The sequence below is a fragment of the Protopterus annectens genome, chromosome 2.part2, assembly GCF_019279795.1.
Source record: "Protopterus annectens isolate FY-2018-M chromosome 2.part2, PAN1.0, whole genome shotgun sequence".
Classification (NCBI taxonomy): Eukaryota; Metazoa; Chordata; order Ceratodontiformes; family Protopteridae; genus Protopterus; species Protopterus annectens.
Window position 1 is genome coordinate 922,234,850 of NC_056730.1, and position 24,462 is coordinate 922,259,311.

The 24,462-nt window shown below is 39.5% G+C and overlaps 1 protein-coding gene across 1 annotated transcript in view; it reads left to right on the plus strand.

Annotated features, from left to right (window-relative positions):
- MSH3 (mutS homolog 3) overlaps positions 1–17,302 on the plus strand; it is a 3,764,176-nt gene extending 3,746,874 nt beyond the window's left edge. Inside the window, exon 24 of the mRNA XM_044064237.1 lies at positions 16,634–17,302. Within this exon, the coding sequence (XP_043920172.1) occupies positions 16,634–16,736 (103 nt within the window). The 3' untranslated portion in view covers positions 16,737–17,302. The remainder of the gene's footprint in view (positions 1–16,633) is intronic.
- The last annotated feature ends 7,160 nt before the right edge of the window (positions 17,303–24,462 follow it).

A 24,462-nucleotide genomic window follows, 5' to 3' on the forward strand; every position in this document is an offset into this window, starting at 1 on the left:
CAGACTGCCCATAAAGATAGACAAAAGAAGTGCCTTTTTTGGTTGCGTGCTACACACGACCATACACCAGTGTGAAATCTGTCAGGTATTTGTCCCTAACACACACTGGAGTCATCTGTCATCCCTCCCTATTTATTTAGAAAATCAATGCCTGAAGCTTTTGGCTGAGGGTACCATGGCCATATCACCTGCCCCAAAGTTCACCAGCCACTTAAAAAAGAAGCCATGTACTGATCCTGCTGCTGTCTAGTCTCCAATGGATGATACCCTGTAATTTCTTTGTGATAAACTTTTGTGGTCTCTCCAGTTGTTGCAGGTGTCTGGTGAGGGGCATGCAAAAGGGAGCATTGTACTCAATTAGTAGTCTGAAGAGGGCCAAGTATAATGCAATTATAACATCCTTCGATCTAGATGTAATGCTTTTACTTTTAATATCTGCCACATAGAAGGATTTCCTTACTGCTGTGGATATGTTGTGGTCATAGTTCAGATTGCTATCAACCTGATTACCCGGATCACATACCACTGGGTCTACATTTAGGAGTTTGCTCTCTGTAATGTAATTAGCAGGTATGTCAGCTTTTCCAAAGCCAATAATAATGCATTTCTTTGCATCTAGCTTTAATCCGTGGCTTTGGCACCAATCATTTGCCTGCATTAACCCTGTCTGCAGTATATTGACATCATTGGGGTCTCAATGATTGCTCCAGATTTGTAATCATTAGCAAACATGGTCAGACACAGGCTGTCCAAGTTTGCCTGGACTTCTGAGAAATAAATTCCAAACAGTATGCGACCCAGCACAGAACCTTGTGGTATGCCACTGGTGACTGATCTTTTGCTAGAGGTGAAGTCACCCACTTTGACAGTATGTGTCCTGTCCATGAGCCACTTGGCTACCCATCTGGTAATGTAGGGGTTAATTCCCAATTGGAAGACTTTCTCTGTAATACCTGAGTGGGGGATTGTGCCAAATGCATTGGTTAGGTCAAGGTAAGTAGTATGCACCGTCTTTTTCTTGTCCTGGTCTTTGGTGACTTCCTGAAGGAAGTCAGTCATGTTTAACAGACATGATCTACTTTTAACAAATCCGAACTGGGTTGGTTCCAGAGTTTGGAGATTACTTGTGTCCTTGTTAATAAGGTCCATAATGATTCTTTCTGTGGCCTTGAAGATGAGGCTAGTCAAGCTTTTGAACGTGTAATTCCCTAGGTCAGTTGATGGGTCCCCCTTTTTGCAGCGAGATTACTGTTGATGTCCTCTATTCCGCTGGACCGTAGCCAGTTAAATAGGGATCCAAGTGGGTCTGCCAGATTATGTTTTAAGTTGTATAAAAGGCAACCTGGGATGTTGTCTGGTCCCATTAATGCAGTGTTTTTGGCCTTGGAGAGCACAGAAATGACCTGCTGTCTTTCGATAATAGGCTGAGGAATGGTGGCAGGTATACTTTGGGGGATGAATGTAGGGGACAGGGGAGTAAAGTTTGCTCCAAATCTGTAAGCTTGTAGGTTAGGTATGGGTGGTGCCATTCACAACCAGTTCAGCTCATAGCTGAGTATTCATTTTTAGATTTTGGTTATAGTTAAACAATGCCTTGTGATTATCCTTAGCAAGGGAAGCTATTTTTGCTTTATAGTTAGCTTTGGAGGACTTAACAAGATCTCTTATTTGTTTGTTTAAGCTACAGTGGGATTTCTTCCTCTGCTGAGACAGTTCCTTCTTTTTCTTGGACATTAGTTTCTTTGTCTTGTTGTATAGCCTGTTTATACTAGGGGTCCACCTGGGTGGCTTGTTTTTTGGCAGGATCTGGTTTAAATCCAGTCGGGTACAGCCAGTTTTATACAACTGCTTAAGTGGTTATACAAGCATTGGTGTACATCTCTGCATAAGAGTCCATGTTATCTGTGTTTGAGGGGGCTTTAAAACGTCTTATACCATCAATTAGTAGGAGCTAATTTGTCTTTGAAAAATTCTAAAGTGTTTTTGAGCTTGATGGGGTATCTGGTCTTACAGCTACATCAAACAAGAATTATTTATAGTCTAATCTTACCAGAGAGGACATCACATGAGGGGTGTGGGGGTGCATTGCTCTCCCATTTTAGTGAGTACTACACCCAGGACATCTGAGTCTCTTGTGGGTGTACTGACTAGCTGTTCCGGAGCATTTGCATTGACAAAGTCCAAGAATCTCTGAGCCAGCATGTTTGTGGTCATGTATTTTTCCCAGCCGATGGCAGGATAATTAAAATCACCCATGAGTAAGGTGTTGGACTGTATGACAAATGACCCCAGTAAGTCTAGGTATGCAGTATGCTTTTCCTGTTTCATGGTGGAGATCCTATTGTTAGCTATGATGTTTAATGGGGGCTTTGCCTGGCATTAATTGGACATGGAGTAGCTCCAAGAGAGTAATTCTTTTGACCAGTCTTGAGGTGAATTTATCCTTAACGAAGATGGATACACCTCCCCCTTTGGTTCTTTCACACTGAGTTTTTGGTCTGAACATATGGAATGCATTGTAGCCCTGCAAAGCGAGGGTGTTTTCCATGCCTTTGAACCATGTCTCGGTGACTACACAGACATCAGCATCTTCCAAAGTGAGGAGTGTTTCCAGGTAGTGCAGTTTCTTGTTTAGCCTCCTAGCATTAATTAGTTGTACATTTAATTTATCTAGAGAGTATTTTGTTATGTTGGGAGGTTGGTTATTTTGACACTGCCTAGAAAAGGCACAACAGGGGTGACTAATGCCTTTGGCAGTATCCAAAAGCCTAGAGGAGACAAGTGTAGACCATCTCTGGCAAAGCAGTGTGGCCTGTTGACCATGTCCTCCCAGGCTGACATATTGGATCCCTTGGACTGACACCAGGAGCTAAGCCAATTGTTAGTCAATCATTTTTTTGTTTGTATTGTGGCATCATCCTTGGAGAAGGTAGAATGCTACTTAAGGCTAGGCTTATATCTGCCTATGACACATAATCTGAGAGCTCAGTCATTTCTCCCGTCATACAGTCCAGTGAAGTACGTCTCAAGTCATTCACCTCCACATGGACTATGATAGATTAATACCTGTACTTGTGGTTGAGTGACTTGAGTGCTTGATTGGCTTGATGGATCCTGCCATCTGACAGGCAGCTAACTGTAACCTGCTCCTTATCCAGCCTGGTGAGGGGAACATCTGTGTGTCTCACAGTGGAGTCAGCTATGACCAGTACATTAGGTTTTATGATGGCGTGACTTATGTGCTTAAGTGTTGATCCTGATGGCACAATGGAAAGGTGACAACCCTAGAAAAGACAGAAATCTTTCTCCCCCAAAACCAGCCCAGGCTGTCATGAGCCTGCGTGTAAGACTGAAACCTGAAATAGTTTGGCCCAGGCTGTTATCTGTTCTACTGACATCCCACGCTCAAGGTTAGCATTTCTGTCACTATTACAGTGACATGAGGTACTGCAATCCTGACCTCATAGGCTGATGGGAGGAAGAAGTTAAATGGCAGGCACCAACTATGCACTGTAACTAGAATTTATGTTAGCTATACATGCAATCTGCCAGTCTCTGGCATCCATAGATCTTACACACTGCTGTTTTTCTCTCCATAGCATCTGAAGACATTGCAGTGAATAGGCGGATGCATGTGAGGAGATTGGAGTGCCTACAAGAACACCCCATTATACTAACTACAACATTAGATGGTGCAAATATGTTTGAGCAATATTTTTTGGTGGGTGGACATTTGTGTCATGGACACATTTTATGAATATACTTATTTCCTTTAGTTATAGTATATGCAAGGGGAATGTATGTCTGAGCATCATTTTTATTTTGTACATATACATTTGTCTCAGGTATCCCATTACTGTATCTTGGACTACAGATCCATGTCAGTTTATCCATGTAGCTTATCACATTAATTCTTTGCCATTCAGAATGCAGGGGATTATGGCCTTGGCTGATAGCCTAGTTAAATTTTGAAGTGTATATTATATGTATCATAGTACAAGTACATATCAGTGCTTTATTTTTTCATATATTTGTATTTCTCTCTCCTCCATTCTGTCTTTTTTTTTCTATTACGTACATTTATTTTCTATATTAATTTGTTTCTCTTTTTTATTTTACTGTTAAAGACAGCAGCACCATCAGCATCTACACCCATTCCTCAGACAAGGCCTGTCAGTTCCCCACAGGTACCAGCAGCAAAATTACCACCAACCCCCCCCTCCCCAAACCAGGAACACCCACATCATCTGGGTCCCAGCCTACCAGAGTCACCTCCATACCTCCTGCCCTACCTGCACCATCCAGTGCAGACAGCCTTGCAGTAGATTTTGGGACTGTTGTACCTGCCAGCAGCAGTGCCAGTGGTAGCGACACTGCTGTCACTACTTGGCATCGGGCAGACATTATGGGTGGTTATTCACATTAGGTTGGATGCCCATATTGACCGTAAGGAAAATCTTCTTCAGCAACACTTTGAAACGTGTCATTGCCCTGCACTGTCTCCACCATCTAAAACAGGAGTCTGTGGTGATAATACTTAGGGTGGCAATTAATTCCACTGTAGATCATAGTTGGCAGGGACTGCAGCTGCAGAGTTTCTTCCTATTCCCAGTCCTGGTGTTCTCCTCCCTTTTTGTGTGTGTGCCTACCGATATTGGATTTACAGTCCTCCCCTCACCATTCTCATCTTTATGTTTGCTTGATGACTCCTTCACCATTGTGTTTCCCCCTGTATCATTGTGTTAGCACATCCCCTGTCAGTCTTGTCTATCTTCCCTGCTAGCTACCTTAATTCCCTTACCTTCCTTACTTCCCTCACTATCTTCCATAACTTGTCTTCTCTTTATGCATGAAAAATGGGCATGTGGCTAGAAGAAAAATATGTACCCCACCTTCTCCACACCATCCTGCTCATTCCTTAGTTGTTCACCTTATGTTCTACTCTGCTTCCCCTTTTCATCTCTTTCCTACACTCCCATTTCTAGACTTTAACGTGGTAAGAAAATATACACACTTCACTCATGGCCATGCAAGGCTTCCAATATCACTTTACTGTGGTGCTCCTACTGTGCATGGCAGAGAATGAAGAGTGCCACCTATACCCATGGGCAACAGATGAGCACTGTTACTATCACAGACCAACAGGGTAGACTGCCATTATTCATACCTCCAACTGCTGCATACAGCCACTATCATACACTACATATGTTGATCTTTTCCAGCACCAGCCACACAAATGAGCTGAGCATAATTGTGTGGTAATTGGTAAAGATGAAGTGTGTTTCCATGACAGCTTCTCTCTGGCTGCTGCTATAGCTTAGCATCTATGTGAAGAATATTTGATAGTACAGGTGGTTCATAGGTTGGTACTAGGCTATCGGCCCTAGGGCCTATACAAGCCTAGCCATAACAATTCCCTGGCTATTTCTTCCCGCAACATTTACTTCCCTGGACCTCTGTCTAGCAGGGTGACTGACATGATCCCCAGGGTGAATTTCCTATCTCTCATCCAATCGTCAAGGTTCCTTTTGAAGAACGCCAAGGATGCGCTCTGCTAGACATGTATGGGCAGTCTATTCAAGAGTATGGGGAGTCTGTGGGTCAGGAACCTATCCCTCCAGCATGTTTTGTTCATTGTGATGACAAGGTTTAGATCCCTGGAGCGTATGGCTCTGACGGATTGGGATTTCTTTAAGTGGAGCATGTCCATCAGCTCAGGGTTTGACATGGCCTTGTATGTTAAGCAGAAATCGCCTCTGAGTAGACGATATGCCACAGAGTATAGCTGGAGTTTTTTTAGACAGTCAGTATAGGGCATCTGCTTTAGGTCTGTGATTCTTTTAGTGAGGTATTTCTGCGGCCTTTCCAGCTGCTGCAGATGTCTTGTGAGGTACATTCCAAAAGGGGCGTTGTACTCTATAATGGCTCTAATGAGTGTTGAGTAGAGGGGAACAATGACCTCTTTTTTCCTGGATGAGAACCCTTTTATGATGAGGTGTGCCACATAGAAGGACTTCCTGACTACTGTGGCGATGTGACTATCAAAGGAGAGATACTGTCCACCTGGGTCCCAAGGTCTCTTTTCACGCATTTGGTGTTAAGTAGATTGCTGCCTATCTGGTAGTTCATGGGTACATAGTTTTTACCAAAGGTGATGACACTGCACTTATTGAGCTTGAGGCCATGGCTCTGACACCAGGCATCTGTCTCAGTGAGGCCCTTCTGTAGGATGTCCACATCATTTGGGGACTTGACTATGGCTCCTAGTTTGCAGTCATCTGTGAACTTCGTTAGCCAGAGGCCTTCTGTGTTAGCCTGTACTTCAGAGAAGTAGATACCAAACAGGAGAGGTCCCAGGACGGAACCCTGTGGTACTCCACTTGTCACTGCTTTGAGGTCAGATTTGGAGTCTGCAACTTTTACAGTGTGGGTTCTGTCACTGTGCCAGTTGGCAAACCATCTTGTGACGTAGGGATTTATACCTAGTTTAGTGAATTTAGCTATAATCCCAGAACCCTAAACTAAACCCTACATCTAACCCCAAACTAAATCTTGCATATTCCACCATGTATGCACTTAACTTAACCTGCAACCTAACCCTAAGGTCCGTAACTATTGCGCACTTAACCTTAAGAAGCTATACCCAAACAAAATAAATAATCCACACACATACATTTAACAAAACCCTACTTCTAACCCTACACTAAATGTGACATACATTACCATCTATGTACGTACCTTAACCTGCACCATAACCCTAAAGTCCGTAACTATCGCACACTTACCTTACGGAGCTGAACCGCAGAAGGGCCAACCATGACGATTCGACATTTTGGATTTCGCGCTTCAGGACGATCGATGTTTTCGCGGTTCGATGAAGATGTGTCAGCGTTTACGTATTCGGGAAAGTGGACCTTCAAGGTTCTAATAGGGAACTGATACAAATAATATTCAATTTACACTTAGAAAAAAGAGGTAGGATAACAACATACAGTGCACAGTACAGTAAGTAAAGAGGTGTAACAGTAAATGCAGTTTAGGGGTTATATATTTAGTTGTCAGGGATGACCCCATGTTGCAGATTTAGGTATCAGTATAATACATAGACTCATCTGCAAAGGTTATAATACATTCTCTTTTGTTGTTTTAATATTAGGTTTGGTCTGAGAAACACTGTACAATGAAAATAGTGTGATGGATGTATGGTATATCGGAATGAGCTGGATTTGAGAAAACTGAGTCTTGGAATACTACGGTTAGTAGTTTGCAAGTGTTTAGGTAGCATCAGATACTGAGGATGAATTAACCAGGGTTGGTGCAAGGTCATAGCCAAGTATCTGCCAGATGAGTTTTCAGCATTTGTTTAAACTTTGCTAAAGCAGACTGGGATACAGCGTTATGGGGCAGAGCATTCCATTTACAGATATGAAGTCAGAGAAGAGGGAATCACCAGCTGCGTTGGCGTTTGTTACATGTAATAATAATCTATTACTTGAGCACAGTGACCTATTGTTTGAGTATGGAATTATTAAATTTTGGAGGGTGGTGGATTTTGTCAGGTTGGTGTATGATTTTATGGGCAAAGATCAGTTGGTTATAGAGGAGGAGTTGGGGAATCTCATGCCAGCCAAAAATATAATTAATGTAGATTTGTTAAGAATGGCTGGTTTTCTATCAAGTGTGCATATGCTGACAAGCAAATAAGAAATGTTACATTTAGTCTTTTTTTGGGGGGGGGCATCATTAAACTTCATAGGAGGAGCCATAAGGAACAATGAGAGAGAAAAAGGAGGGTTAAAACTGTTTCATGCAGAAACGTTTCCAATTTCTTTTTATTTGTTTTTTGTAGTTTGTATGATGAAGCGGGAAAAGTAATAGATTTAGGCAGGCGTTTGCAGGAAAAATAAGTAATATTGAGAAAGCTTTAAGAAGGGGAATAGAAGAAAAACTGAAAAGAGAAATGACATAAAAGAATGTCAGGTAAGATATTTTGTATGGAAGTTGAAATGGAAAATATGCACAAAAAGACAGAATGACACAGTAAGAAAATAATGAAAGAACATTTTCTATACAATGGATGTGAATTTTTGATGTAATAAAAGAAAAAAGAAGGAATATGAAAAAGGCAAATAATGTATAAGAGAATATATGAATGGACTAACTATATGGAGAATACTTTAAATAAGTTATTAGTGAACTGGAATATCAAGTGTTAAGGCACATGAAAGACAAGTGTGTACAGTGGAAGGATGTAATGTGGAGGGGGGTACCACACATGTATTTATTGTTATGTATTAGAATAAGTTTGAAAAAAACTGTAGGATTTATAAATTTGAAGAGCTTAAAATGTAAATATGCATATGACAGTGTATGCAAATTAGAAGAGAAAATGGGATTATTGAAAAAACAGATAAAGTAGTTCTAGCATAAGTATAATTTATATGGAAAGTGAGGTTTAAACAAGTACTGTACAATAAGCAGTGGAATTTGTTTGAAGTCTTAATCTAATGTTTTGGTTATGGCAGAAAGAGAGGGAAGTAAGTATAACAAATTTTAATTTATAGGTAGCACAGTATATTTGGGGCTTACTAGGAGTGAGTTGTCCTGCTTGTGTCATCTCCACTCTGGGACAGTAATCAAGGAGTCTGAATCCTCACCACTGACACTGGAGAGGGATGTTCACTTGGAACAAAAATAGATGCACACAGTCTTTCCAGATGCAGCTCTTTGCATCAAGCACAATTTCCCTTAAGAGCACACAGAGACTACACTCAGTCCAGGGTCTGGATTTCTCTCTCCAGATCCCCCAGTAAGACTTTATTCTGGCACAGCTGTAGAGATCAGTACTCAGCTGAGTGTCCACAGCTGACACGCACACACTCTTGGAAGTTTGATTTGCACACACACACACACACAGACACACATTCACTTGGGCAAGGCTGGCACAGATTTACTATCTATGCCCCTTTCTGCCCAGACACACCAAAAATCTGCTACTCCAAGGCTCTTACTAGGGTACCCAATTATACTGAATGAAATTAATATTAGTACAAATGATTGTGTTTGGCCAGTGCAGTAAGGCTTTCGGGACTGGCCACAGAGTCACCAAATAGATGTAAGTGCTCTCAAAGGTTAAAAATATTCTCTAAAGGACCAGCCACAATAAAAACTTTAAATATATTTATTAATAAATAATAAAAGAACATGAAAATATGGAATATCTGTTTATAATAAATACCATAGTTTCAGTCACAGGAAATATTAAAATAACACAGATGAATGGATTCACACAGATACAGAAAACAGTACTTAACTAATCTAACTGTATTTTCCTAAATGATCTAAAGAATTACTAATACCTAGTCACTTACTAGAGCAAGGCAAGATGAAGTAGGTGAGTGTTCTTCCTTCTTTGTCTGGTTCCAAACCAGACTGCTTTGAGACTTCTCTCTCATCTTGTATTAAAACATCATTTTTGTCCTAGATTACAGAATGATATTGCATACATCTGGTCATCTGACTTCAGGTTCCCATACTATCCCCATTGCTAGAAACTGAACCAGAATTTAGCACATATGTGTGTCCATACACACAGATAGAGCTTTGCTGAGATCTGTTATAGCATCTAGAAGTTATAAAACCATAAAACGCTTCCACTGTTCCTACAGGAGCTAACAAACCATTCTCTGGCACAGACATTTCATCTCTGGCTGCAGTCACAACTGTAAGATACAATCTTTATGGCCTAAATTAAGTAATTTAATTTCTTCCTATTTTTCAAAGTTAGCTGGACTGAGATTAACCTCTTCTCATCCAGTATTCTCTGTTAAAACTTAAACATTTAATCAGTTACAATACAGTCAGGACCCACTGTTGGTACATTTTTAATACAATCAGCTTTACAAATACGTTTTTCAACACAAGCATCAGTTTAATATACAAATGACGTATAATTATTTGCAAAATACCGGCTAGCTATGCTGGCATATGTTACACATTCAGTCCCCTACGTCTCCTGGCATAGCTGGCAGTACCTCACATCATCACACTGCCTACTACTAATGCATAACATGATAATTACAAGAAAGCTTCTAATTAAATGGTGCATTATTTTCATGTAATGTTTGCTAGTGTATAAAGGGCAAGTGATGAAAATCACATCTGACTGAAAGGAAATGCTTCATCTGTATACTCCAGCATGCTTTCTTATTTTCTTGTAACTGAGAACATTGGCAGCCCCAAAGGTATAACTTTAAAACAAAAGGCTGGCATGCAATTTTTTTTAAAGCACCTGATCCCTTAACTGCCATTAAGTTTGTGAATACCAATCACTGCAGCATTTTAAAGGCCTTAAAAGCTTAAGATTTTAATTTTTCAAGCTTTCTTTGTGGTGCTATTGCTTGCCACCTTCAGCCACCATCTCAGACAAGTCCTTTTCTTGGCAGCTAACTGAGAGACGCTGTTACAAAGGCAGCCAACAGCAGTGTTTTTCTCTTTATCTCTATCTCCGTGGCACGTATGTTCTCATCCAAGGGACTTGTGTGCAGTGAGTCTCAGACGTGCATGTCATTTCCCCATGAATCATTCAGTTGGCCCTGCTCCCTCCCACCACCTTATAGAAAGGCTTTTTTGTGTGATGTCTGGTGTCCAGCATGTACTGTTTCACAAAGAGTGTGTTCGTAAGCACATGCCTGCCTGCTTCACACTCTAATCAAAGCATCAGCGAGCGGCTTTAGGTCTTGTCATTCTTATCCTCCCCAACAGATCCAACAAGTTCCCAAGCTGCTGCTCTTCATAGTCAGGGCTTTACCCTTCTGCACAAGTAGACCTAACCTACACTTTCATTTTAATATAAATGACATAAATTTACAGTATTGTGGCCTGCTTTTGTATCTGTACTTTTTTTAAGTATTAGTCATTTTTCATAAGCATTTTATATCTTTTATTACTTCTTGGTGTCTTCAGTAAAATAATAAAAAAAACTGATTTGGTTTTGCGATTTATAACATCAGTTTTATGATGTAAAGACTGCCAGATTATAAGGTGTATTGGACTTCTTGTAGAGAGGCTATGATAACACTTAAAGAGAGGAAGCTGAGATGGGTGAATATGACTGAAAATGTTGAAGATGATTCAAGGACTAGACATGCAGGGCCCATACCCATAGATTAGGCTAGATGATCTTACAGACTAATCAAGTTAATGAACTTGCAGTCTCTTGGCATTGCCCATTTGCTTTTTTTATTTTTTGTTGAAGAATTTATGTGACAATATAGCACAGAAAAGCCATTGACTTTGACAAAGTGGCAGTCACTGAACTCAGGAAAAGTGATCTTTTTAGACATAATCCACTTTAACTCAGCAATGAAAACTATAACATCCAGGACCCCTCTTGACAATATTCAGCTAGATTTATCCTGTTATAGTTTCTGTTTTCCAAGATCCTCTCATGCTAGAAGGGCAAACCAGCTGACTTGGCATAAGCTGTGACATATGTGCAACTTTCTGCCAGAAAGCCTAGGCCTTGATTCATCCATTTGTATTCTGCTTCTTGCAGAATCCCAGCTGTACATCCTGACACTGGTATAAAAAATTCCCATGCTTGTTGCCCAAATGCCAACCCTTTAAGTGCGCATCTATCTAAAAGTTAATGAACTAAGTGCTGTAAAACAGTGTGTACTGCCTGGGAGAGGACACCAGAAAAATAATGAAATCCATACAGAAACACAACTAGAATAACTCGTAACAACAGCGATTATAAAAAAACAAAATGGAATTAAATAAAAATGGTAAGTGTTTTCACAATAACAAGATTGCATCATCAGACCACAGTAACAATGACACAATTTGAACAAATAAATAATATCATAAATCTAATCAATTATTCAGTCTTCCAGAGATCTGAGATTCTTCACTTGACATTAAAACAAAACACACTTACATTCTAATGTCGCATTTCATCAGTATCAAATAAAACAAAAATCTTAGTAAAAAAATAGAATCATAAAATTACTTGTACAACTCATCTCTTTGGTTGATTGAAATGGTTAGAATTTAAACTATGTGAACTATACAGAACACCTAATTGTGTTCAGTGGGAAGCAGCACAGATGTTATGAAACGAAACTGGTTTCTCAGATATGCAAATATCTGCAATGCCTAAAGTTCAGTACTCCTTGAAATGTAACTCCAAGTCAAATGGTGCATTAATTTTATTGGACTATAGCTTTCTCTCCCCCATAGTTATGTGGCTGCAGAAACATTCATCTTAAAAAAATAATGATGAAGCCAAACAGTGAAGACTGAATCTGGGATTCTCTTAAGCAGTTAAGGAAAATTGTTCAAGTTTTGCCTTTCTTTTGCAATATGTATGATGAACAATAATCTGGGAAAGAAGCTCAAGCCCCAAATTATTTTGCTGTAGTTACTGGTAGTTAGAGGATCAGATATGCTAGTGGAGACTTTTGCCATGGTGCTTGCGTTAAGTACTGAGTTGTCTAGCTGGTGTTCTTAGATAGGGGTTCTAATCTCACTACATTCAACTGGTGTGTGTGCATGTGTGTGTATAGTAGTCAGAAGAGTGTTACTGTGTATCCTGCTGTCAGCAATATAATCCCATGAAATACATATATTTTGACAGTTGTATTTGCTTCCACATCCATTTCATACAGACCTCCCAACATCTTCAGGAGGGGAGCATTGGCATAACGGTTTAGGGCTTCATCATAAATACAAGGTACAAGGTTTGATTCTGATATTGGTTTATTGGCTAGGCTTAAAATGATCCTTCAGGGCATTAGCGTAGTATAAACGTATGCCTTCCATTTAGTTTTGTATTTCATTATGCATAAGAGCAAATTAGAATATCTTGAATCCATGCTTATCCATTTCCGGTACATTGCGTGTAGTGTTATGGTGCCTGAAAGTGCAGGTGAGTGAGAGTTTGTGTGTGTTTTTGTATGTTGTATGTGTGGGTAAGGGTAGGAAGGTGTAAGTATGAGTGTGAGTGTTGGATTTGTTGGGTTTGTGTATCTGTGATGTGTATTTGTGTGAGAGCGAGTGGAGAATGCCGTGCTGTGAGTTTTTTTTTTTTTTATGTTATAAGCAATCTCGTAGTTTGTATATATCAGTAGGTGGTGTGTGGGGGGTGCAGGGGGGCTTGACCCCCTGCTTATATGTAGTGTAGGGTTGTGTGGTTTGTGTGCTGTGGGTTGAATAGTGTGTGTGTTATGTGGTGTATGGTGTGTGTATGTTTGTGATTGTGTGATTCGTAATTGTGGGTTTCGGTATTGTGAATGGTTCGGCTTCATGGTCTTGGAATGCTGAAATTCGGAATTTCGGCATTTCGAGATTATGAAGTGAAACCAGATATAGGAGTGTGTGTGTGTGTGTGTGTGTGTGTGTGTGTGTGTGTGTGTGTGTGTGTGTGTGTGTGTGTGTGTGTGTGTGTGTGTGTGTGTGTGTGTGTGTGTATATATATATATATATATATATATATATCTGAGCAGCATTTATTATTTATCTCAGGTAAAGAGCTTTATTAATTTAGATTTAAAAGCATGCAGGTGGTGGCTTATTAGTATAGGGAAGATGTGGTGACATTCCCACTACTGACATCCATCTTTTTATGAGGGACTGCTTAAATCTATTGCTAACCTACAGATATGTAATGATGGGCTTATTTTAGGGATAAACAGTAGGTTTATTCTTGATATTCCAGACTGGTATGCTGGTAGCAGCATATTACCACAAAGCCAGGGAAGAGGATGTTGGTATGAAAAGGATATCATTAACCCTTAATGGAAAAATTGTGAACCAGTTTGTGGACATAGGCAAGGATACGTAATTGTGTTTGTGTGTGTGTGTGTGTGTATGTAAGGGAGACACTGGGGTGGCAGCAAGACAGATAAGATCTTGTGGAGACAGTTTTTGTATAGAGGTTCCACTGGATGGTTTCTTGTACTAAAATATCCCGAAGAACCACAGGAAAATAAGGGAACTGATAAGAAGTAGGTTGAGAAAGCCTGAGAATGGAGGAATGGACTTTCAAACCATAAAATAACCATGCTGGGTAATGGAATGCTTATCTGTTGCCAAACAGGAAAATATAGAGTCAACCTGAGGGGAAGAGAAATCTAGCCAAGGGGTAGAAGTGGTTGAATGTCAAATGTAAACAAATTTGTCAGGGAAAGGAGGCTTTTGACCTTTAGTACCCTGAGAAGGCTTGTCAGAAAAACATCTCTTGGAAGCCCGCTTACCCCTAGAAGGCTACCATGACAGCATACCAACAAAAGAAGATTTAGATGGGTAATTTCTCTGAAACTTAGGAACAAGAGAAAGGCAGATTTGTTTCAGATCCAGCATGACTTTACCCTTATCCAGCAGAGTCTTGAAAATCACAGCAGCTGCAGTGCCAAAGAGATTCTGATAGGCTAAAGAGAGAATTCAATAATTTATCTTTGATGTCTTCTGGTATAGCCAGTAAACACAAGCAAGAGTACATCTTCATCACAGACCTGATGCATCTGCAGAATCATAACTGCATTTAATGGAATGAAGAGCCACCTGAGAAGCAGAACTCAAAATGGAAATTGCAGAACACTTTGCCTCATTATCAGGCATATCAGTCAGAATGTATCCAGGTTTAGAAAGCAGAACTGGTACATAGCTAGTCATCATGTGGGTCTGGTAGTTAATGACCCTGAAAGCTAAGGTAGCAGAAGTGTACACTTTTTTGCTATACCATTACATAGCATGGCTGTCCTTATCCGAATTAAACGCTTAGAGGAGGACAGCAACTTAGATGGTCTGTTTGTAGCCAAGGAAATTACAGCAGTGTCAGAAGAAGGGCTTTGATACAAATACTTTTGAGTTTCAGGGACTTTATGGAGCCTGCTAGGCTTCTTAGGAGCAAGAGGCTGGGAATTAGGATCTTCAGGATCCAGTGAGAAAGTGTCTAAAAGGGCATCCAGTACTGTAGTTACTGCAGAAGGCCTGGGTGAGTCTGTTTGTAAGTCTACCTCATTTCAATGTCAGAATCCTGGGAAGAATCCCACTTAAAATCTTTAGTCATACAAACCGCAATATTTCCAAAGGATAATTCCTCCATAGGGGAATTGGGAAATAGTGAATCCTCTTCTTCAGTCCCCAGGGCAGGAGGAGAGTGAATCTGAGAGGAGTAAACCAATGGCTGTTCACTAGAGTCCGGCTCTTTATCAGAAAAATCAAAGTCCCTAAGACATTTTAAAGGAGTGGAACACCAGGAAACAGAAGTAGAAACAGACAGTCCTTGAGAGAGCTTTAAAGCCATAAGGGCATTGAAAAGCCCCTGAGTAAAATCCTGCCGTTCTTTATGAGAGTCCTTTGCCACAGGAACTGCATGCTTGATCTTCTCATCCTTTATTAAGGGGGAAATCAATCTTGACAAATCTAGGTGGCTTATAGCCCTGCCTAGATTCAGTTAGGGTACCAGACACCTCTTCCCTAACAAGTATTTGGGGAATTCCCATAGGCCCCTCCAGTATTATCAGATGGTTTTCTCCCTCCTTGTCTGCAGCAGATGTAGACATAGCTTCAGGAGATGTGCAGGTAGGCAGCCCTGTTTCGCCTTTCAACTGGGTTACAACAGAGGGAGCTGACATTGGCATTGGATGGTCCTTGGGTTCTTCATCCTACCTGACAGAGATGTCTGGAGGAGGCTGGACAGCAACAGATTCAATAAATGCCTTTTAGCTTTATTCTTAAGCAGGGGCTGATTGTCGGGCAGGCAGATTCAGAGGCCATGGTTCCCTGAGATAAAATTTTTAAACATTTATTCTCCAGGTAAATAGAAAGGAATGATAGGTGGCTACAGAAAGTCTTAGGGACAAACTCCTGATAGATCTCTCACTGAGAATGGTCATCTGTAGCACCCAAACAAAAAAGGCACTTCTCATGTCCATCCTTATGGGGAATCTGCCTTCCTGGATAACACGTAAAAACGTGAGCACTTATCTTTAGAAGGTTGGGTGGCTGAACCCATGCTGTGAATGTCTTGCAGACTGAATTCAAAGGTAGCATTTGGACTGGTAGCAAAGAAATTCAGTAGATTAAGTGCTCATACAGCACATGTGTACCTTATACCTTGGACGTAGGACATACATCTGACCTGTAGCACCTGGAAAGCGTAAAGGCTTTGGTATGCTGGCTGGATGTTTCGCTGTCCTTGTTAGGATATCCCAGTTGTAAAGAATATTACAACACTGGTAAGGAAGGGCATCAGTCATATAACCTGCTCAGACTTCTTACTCAGGAGTATAAAGCTTCTAATACTAATTTATCTAACTTAATTTAACATTTTTTTTAGCATTTCTAGCATCATATTTCATTTAGCTTTGTAATCTTCTAATCTGACCAAATTGTTGTAAATCTACTTTTATGAATTTCATGTTCTCATGCAGAAAAAAGGAGTTACCAGTGCATCTTCAGTCTGTTAAGAGTTAAAGCATGCAAATAGTTAATATTATGGAGAATCATTACTGAAGCTCAAATTTTTTTAGAGTGGTCCTCGTGGTGCTTAGAATCGAGCTAGTTTGAATATTATTTCTCTTCTAAGTTATTTCGTATTCTGTTTCATTTCATTTTTTCTCTCTAGAAAAATGGTGCAATCATTTTGTGAGGCATGGACCACAACTGAGGTAAATGATGTAACCAGCTGGATGGCTCGCACAGAAACAACTGCTGGGAACCAAGACTGAGGTGGCCTACTCAGCATTTCATGCTGTTCTGCTTTGTAAAGGCCTGCTAAAATAATGAAGAAGATGGAGTTAGACTTGTCGCAAAACTGAGGAAATTTATATCTTAAATGTATGGAATCTTACTGGTGTCATAGAGAGGCTTTATACAGCAGATACTGTTCTAAAAAAGTGTACATGGGCAGTAATTTATGTACATTTATATACTGCACAAACATTTTTTAAGAAAACACGTCATCATGTCAGAATGAAATGTTTATTTTTCGTACAGTTTTTTTTCTTTCATTCTGTTTATTACAGAAAGTGCGACATCTGAAAACTGATTATCTTGGTTTTACAGATAACTGGCTTGATTATTGCATCCGCATGGTTATTGCTTCCTTTTTGCAGTATTGTACCAACAGTGTTTTATAAGTATGATTATAATGTCAGAAAATGCTTTTAATCTTGCATACTATAACTTGCAGTGTAGATTTTCCACATGAACACATTTATTCGGTGAAGATGATTATAATCACTGAACTGAATAATGAATTTTGTTTGCTAATAAATTCTAAGTAAATATTTAAGCTGCCATTTTTTTCTTTTTGGTATTTTTCAGCAAGCATGCTTTCCACTGTAATTCTTCTTTGTAGGGCATTAAATCTGAGTTTGATTATTCATAGCTACAGGGTACAGTATTCCTGGGAGATTTGTGCTAAAAACTTTGCAGTTACGTAGTTCTGATGGCTTACCTACAGCATGGTATCAAGAAGTCTTGACTTGAGTGGAGCACATAATTTCATCCTTGATAAGAATTGTTTTTGCTTCCTAGTATGATAAGGTTTCTGATTTGGTGTGGTAGAGCATCTTCAGGTGAAAACTCTGTCATAATGATGTAGAATTTAACCAGTCCATTACTGTGACTCGTGCTCTTAGAAGGAGATTACAGTGTGCCAGATTTTAATTTGAGCACCGTAGCTACATCTGTGTCTGGATCGATCCTGTTTCAGAAATAGCTGTAATAGACTTGGTGTTTTCACATGGAGAGAGACAAGGACTTCAGGGAAGCAGCTGTATATCCATTTATGTACATGCAGATTAATTCAGCAAGTTGAAAATGAGGATCCTAGACTTTATGAGGACAGACTTTGAGATTAGTAAGATATTGCCTCAGAAAAGCTCTAGCAAGAATGCATAAGTTTAATGTGGGAAAAATAAAAGGGATACTTCAAAATTGGCATCACAGAAACAGCAAATCTTTGTGCAATAGACATATGAAAATTAAAAAAACAAAATTACAAAAAAAACACACTGTTATTCTTCGATAAGGTGGTAACAAGTGTTAGGGAAAATAATACAGCATTTAAAAATGTATATAGAAACAGAAAGAAGGCAGAAAATGGTGCCAGTTAAAACAGAAGACAGCAGAAAAGGTAAGCCAGCTGAGTTGAGAAGGGAAACTCAAACATTTTGAAGGTGTCTAAAGAAACTAAGAAAGGAAAAAGAAATGTTATTGATGCTTAAAACATGCTCTTGGTAAGCATAGGTGGTAAAAAAGCGGAAATGCTTTTTCATAGATTCATAGATCTTTTGAGTTTTATAATCATTTACACGTTGCCAGCACTCTCCCTCGGTCTGCCCCTACTTTCTCCAGGAGGACCATACCTGTCAGTACCAGTTAGATATAGTTAGTGAGTTATATCCTAAGGAGGGCATTGTACTCGCTTATTGGTTTGATCACTGCTGAGTATGAGGGAGTGATTACCTCTTTAGACTTTGTAGATATTCCGGTAACAATTAAGAATTTCTTGACAGCCATTGTCAGGTATGGTCAAAAGATGGGGAATTATCATCCCATGTTCCTAGGTCCCTAACTCCACTTCTGTTTTGTAGTGGTGTGTTGTCTGTGCAGTATGATAGGGAAAGTGCTGTTTACCAAAAGTGACAATACTACACATTTTAGCATTTATTTCAAGCCCAGTTGTAGTACACTAAGAGTTACTAGTGAGTGCTCATTCTGGAGGGTCTAGGTATCCGGGAGTGACTTAACAACAGCCACTTTGTTAGCCAGATGTCTAGGCTCCCTGCTTGAAGATCTTAGAAGTCAAGGATAAAAAGAAGAGGTTCCAGAGCTGAACCCCGAGAGACACCACTGATCACTTTCATACTTTCTGAAGAGGTAACGGCAACTTGCACTCTATGGGTACTGTCTTTCAGCCAATTTTCTATCCATCAAACCATGTATGGGTTGATTTTTAAAGCATTTAGCTTCTGAATGATTTCAGCATGACAAATGGTATTAAAGGCCTTGGGCGCGTCAAGACATTTTGTGCTTAATATATGTCCACCATCTGCAGTCCCTGTAACCCTTTACCAGATTCAGTAGACAGGATCTGCATTTCACAAAACTTGAATACTTCTGTCCCACATTCAGAGAAAGAAATGTCATTAAATTTAGCCTGTAGAAGAACCTTTTGTAAAGGAAGTCTAACTCTATTTACTCAAGAACCCCTAGAAACCAAAAGTGCACAGGGTAATGAGGTATGATGGGATTTAGTATAGGGAACTAAAAGTGCACAGGGTAATGAGGTGTGATGGACTTTTAGTCTAGAGAAATAAAAGGTAAATTGGGTCCTACTGCCAGATGTCAGTTTCTACAAATCATGGGAGGTTAATGTTTTTTCAGACTTAGACAGTGGATCAGATTACCCTTGATAAGGGAGTCAAAGAGAAGCAACATGACTGACTTCAGTTGTTTGAAACTCATGAAATTACCACTGAAGGAAAAATTTTTGGACCATTTTGGACAGAGTGGGGCCTAGAAGAGCAGCATGGATTTGCAGCAGAAAAGCCATGCCAGACAAATCTAATAAAATTAAAATGTTGCAGATTCTTTCAGCTGTAAAATTCATGAAAAATTATGATGGTAGATGTTTAGGAGCACAAATATTGTCTCAGACTTCTTAGTTCTTCATTAGCATTAACAGACTTTTTTGTAGTAATACTTTAGCACTTTGACCTTGTGACCATCTATGAGGTTACTGAGTACCCACAAATTCACATTTATGTACAAAATTTCATTAGATGATTTCCTTCAATTAATTAAATTAGGTGCATCTTAGCCTGCACCAGTAACACAGATGGATAAAGCTCTGACGTACAGTCCAAGTATAGAGTTTAACTGAAAGTTCTTGTACTTGACAGCACAGGCAAGGACAATGGACATGCCTGTCCTGGCGAGAGGTATGGTGGTTTTCCCTGAGCTCAGGCCATGCTCCAATGACAGGGCCTCACTGTAGAGTACAGGCTTGTCATGCAGTGTGCAGCTGGGTTGGGATAACATGGGTATGGACATCCTAGCCAGGGATGGTGGCCCCCTATTGGCTCATGAGGAACTTATACGAATAGACTGTAGGGGCATAGGCAGCCATTGTGGTAATTCTAGTGCTCACATCCCCATCAAGTGTGAGAGCTAAGGTCATAAATAAAAAAAAAAGTTCTTAATGTTGGGATTCTGGCAAGAGCACAAAACACCCTCACAGCGGTCTGAATGACAGCCCCTTAAAGGTTTGATGGTCAGCAGGAACAGTGGCAAAAACAATACAAGCAAAAAGTAGGTACATCTTAACAGCAAGTAAAGCCCTTTTAACTCATAGTTTCCTGTTACAGAACTCCCAACACAGAAGCTGCATTTCACATAATTAGATAAACAAGACATTCTAGTTATGAGCATGAGTATACAAATTCAAAATATAGTCTTTACAATAAAGGTTAAAAGGACATTCCATCTCCCCAAAACAGGTAGACTGACAGACATCATCAGTTTTATACAGAGAAAAATCCAAAATCATAAGGAGTGTGTTCCATGCTAATTTATTATATTTTATGAGAAACCAAGCTTCCTCCTTTTGAAAAAGCTTTTTAACGTATTGTCTTTCACTGAGAAATGTACCTGATATAACACATTAAAATGTAGACCGTCTGTTCTCTAATGATGACATAAAAAAGGTACCATGCCACTAGACTTAATGAGACAGTTTGTCTTATGTCCTATAAATGTTGTAGCACTTGGAGAAGTACCTTACCCATCGTCTCCCTAGTATAATATTTTTGGGTACCACAAGACATTCACTACAGTCACTGATTTGCAAATCTAATTACCCGATTCTACAAACTGTCTTTCATTTTAATAAAATACTCTGCCTGTGAAACAAATTCACAAGCAGAGGAACCTCAACACAGAAAGTACCGCAGTTGTCATGTATTCTTTTGGTTATTCTATCATGCAGTCACCAGCCATTTGCCTCTATACTTGGTAGTTCTATTAAAAAAAAAACTTTAGGCTGACTGGAAGTGCTTATTTTGATAAGGGGTCTGAAAGTAGCACTAGGCAATATTTGTGCAATAACTTGGCCAATATATGGCAGATAATCTTAGGCAAAAGTGCATGTTTTGTTTACACTTTGTTGACCAAGTTAGTTCCCCAGGCCACTGGTCTCTTTTCAGGGGAGACCTGAGGTGACATTTATTCTGACTAAGGGAATTTTGGTCAGGCACTGGGATTCTTTGCCTACACTTCCCATGTGTCTGAGTATACTGCAGCTGGCTGCAGGGCAGCTACAGTACACAGCATGAGGAGCTCGCTATGAATGTAGCCACTGTTTCTTAAAGGATTGAGTATACTGATTATGCTGAAATTATGGTATTGGAAAGTGGTGGAATTTTGGATGTTAAATTGAAGTAATTACTTACAGAAGATTAACCTTTGAATAAAACCACTGTGGTTTGGATTCAAATAATGGAAAAATTGTAGGTGAAAGACATAGTCTATCAGAAACTATGCCTGATGTGAGTAAAGGTCACTGCCCAGCTAGGGAATTTGATTGTCAGTCTGAAACTGTAGAGTCTGTGTGATGATGTTTTGCAGCACCAGCCAAACTCCTTAGATGCCTCTATCATTAAGCAGGGGTCCTTATAAAACACAGCTAAATGAGCACATTCATCAAAACTGCCTGTTTGTACATTCTGCAAGAATGGAACAGTTATCAATTGATATGAGGTATGGGACAACAGTGTTCTTCCCTTAGGATTTTGTACAAATATTCAAGCTGTTATACATGCTGGACATGATTCTTTCTGTGAACTGACATTTGAAATCGGTACTCTAGCAGTACATTTGTGATAAATATAATTCTACACCTTGGTCAGATTATATGTTTTCTGAACAGAATATACCTAAACAATATATTGTAGTGCAATTCCATACTACAGATATTGGCATAAATAATATACAGTGCTTTTTTTTCACTTGAATGCGCACAAGTGCATGGCCTACAAAAAGTGCATGATGCAGGACATGTATGGAATGGTAGATGGGAAATAATAGTGACCTTGAAAGGAACTCTGTGCTATATCCCTATTGTGGTTTTTATCACTGGGCATAGGGCATTTGTTTTATATTGCAGTCAACCAAAATCCTGTTTTTTTTTTGGTCTTATTCTGTTTAATAAGTGATGTGATAAACAATCATATTTGCAGTGGGGACATACTACTATGCATTGTGCAATTTCATCTTGTAAATTTAAGAGTGGGCATTACTGGTTTGATTTCCACAGATTCTTGAAACTGAAAATCAGAACTTGGATAGAAATAATGATAATACTGACAATTCTAATGCAATGTTTAGACTCTGATGCACTACATATTAGTGATACTGGTGAAGACATTATTGAAAAATATAATTGATTCTGATGAGGGTGATGATAAGAAAGACATTGCCGTAAGTGAAGGCGCTGAGGTTAACGAGAGTGAAGATAATGATGCTAAGGAGAATTCTACTGGGTAGAGCTTAGAAGGGGAAGATAAATGATGACTACTGCTACTTTCAGATCCCTTACCATAAAGTAAAAAGACTGCAGAAAAGGGAAAACATAACTTCCTTGTTCATTGCCTAAATGGAAATAACATTGTTAATGAAAATTAAATGTTTGAATTCATTTTAAAGCACATTTTTTATGCTTAATTGATATCAGAAAATAGAAGCAAGAAAAAAACTACAGTATGTATGGAGAAATTAAGAAATCTGGGACTTTGGTATTGAGATCTGCTGTGGAATTGCTTTGTTATATAAAACAGGATTTAAACTGTTAGATGTTATTGGCATACCAGGCAGAGTGTTAATATCTGATTTTTATCTTGATAAATTCATATATTATTTGTGTATACACTCCGAATATAAAAAGTAGGAGAGAGTGTCTTGAGATTTTACAAACTTATATAACAATTAATATGAATATTATTTTCATGGGGATCTTAATTGTCATTTGAGGAAATGTGCAGGGAAATACACCAGGACACACAATTTTTTATAATATTCTTAACTTTTGTCATTTACAGATAGAGTCGAGTTTACGTCACAAATATAGTAGAGGTAGAATGGAAAGTGCAAGTGATTATTTTGCATGTTCTGCATGTATGATTTTACTTAGTAATAAAATTGTTCTAGAATTTACAGATCATACAGCATTGTTATTTAACACTGGAGTTATGAATTAAGGTTTCATTAAAGTTCATAGGATGTTACAAAGGTGATGGCGCTAGGGCCTTTACAAGTCTAGCCAAGTACAACGGCTGTTCCCAAGAATATCAAGGTATTAAGGAGAATCAAGTCAATGACTACGCACCTGTCCAAGAGGGACATAGGTGATACACCAGGGGTGAATTTTCAGTTTCCCATCCAGTCGTCCAAATTATGCTTAAATAGGCTCAGCAAGGGGCTCTGTTTCACTTGAATTGGAAGTTTGTCATAGAGGAGGGGTAACCTCTGTGAGACACATCTGTCTCTCCAGCAAGTCCTGTTGATGTCACATACTAGGTTGAGTTCCCTAGAGCGAGTGCATCCTATACCATTTGACTTACGAATGTGAAGCATTTCCATTAGAGCAGGATCTGAGATTGCTTTATATGCAAAGCAGAGGTCACCTCTGAGTAGTCTGTAAGACACAGAGTATAGTGACAGTGATTTCAGTCTGCCAATGCATGACATATGCTGAAGACCCTGAATTTTCTTTGTTAGAAGCCTTTGAAGCCAGTTACTCCAGCTGCCTGGTACGTCACATGTCAAAGGTAGCATTATACTCTGTTATTGGCCTAATGAGTGAGGAGTACATAGGTAGATACTAGGCTATTGGCCCTAGGGTCTATATAAACCTAGCTAAACGGTACCCTGGTTTTTGCCACCCAAGAAAATTATTTTCCTGTGCCCCTGTCAAGCAGATCCACAGAAGTGATCCCCGGGGTGAATTTCTTATTCCCATCCAATCATCAAGATTTTTCTTGAAGAGTGCTAATGAGGAACTTTGTTTGATATAGATAGGTAGTTTGTTCCAGAGTATGGGAAGTCTCTGGGACAGAAATCTATCCCTCCAGTATGTTCTGTTTATTGTGGTGACAAGATTTAGGTCCCTAGAGCGTGTAGCTTGGAGAGATTGGGATTTCTTTAAGTGGAGCATGTCCAACAGCTCCGGGGGTTATAACCTCTTTTGCCATGGATGCAATGTCCTTACTTATAAGGTGGGCAATGAAGAAAGCCTTTCTTACCACTATGAAGACATGCTGGTCAAAGGAAAGGTTGCTGTCAACCTGTGTGCCAAATCTCTCACCACTGTTTGTGTGCTTAGGGTTTGTTTGTGTCTTTTGGCTTTTTACTGGTTAGGGGTCACCACAGCGGAACTTCGGTCCGCTAATG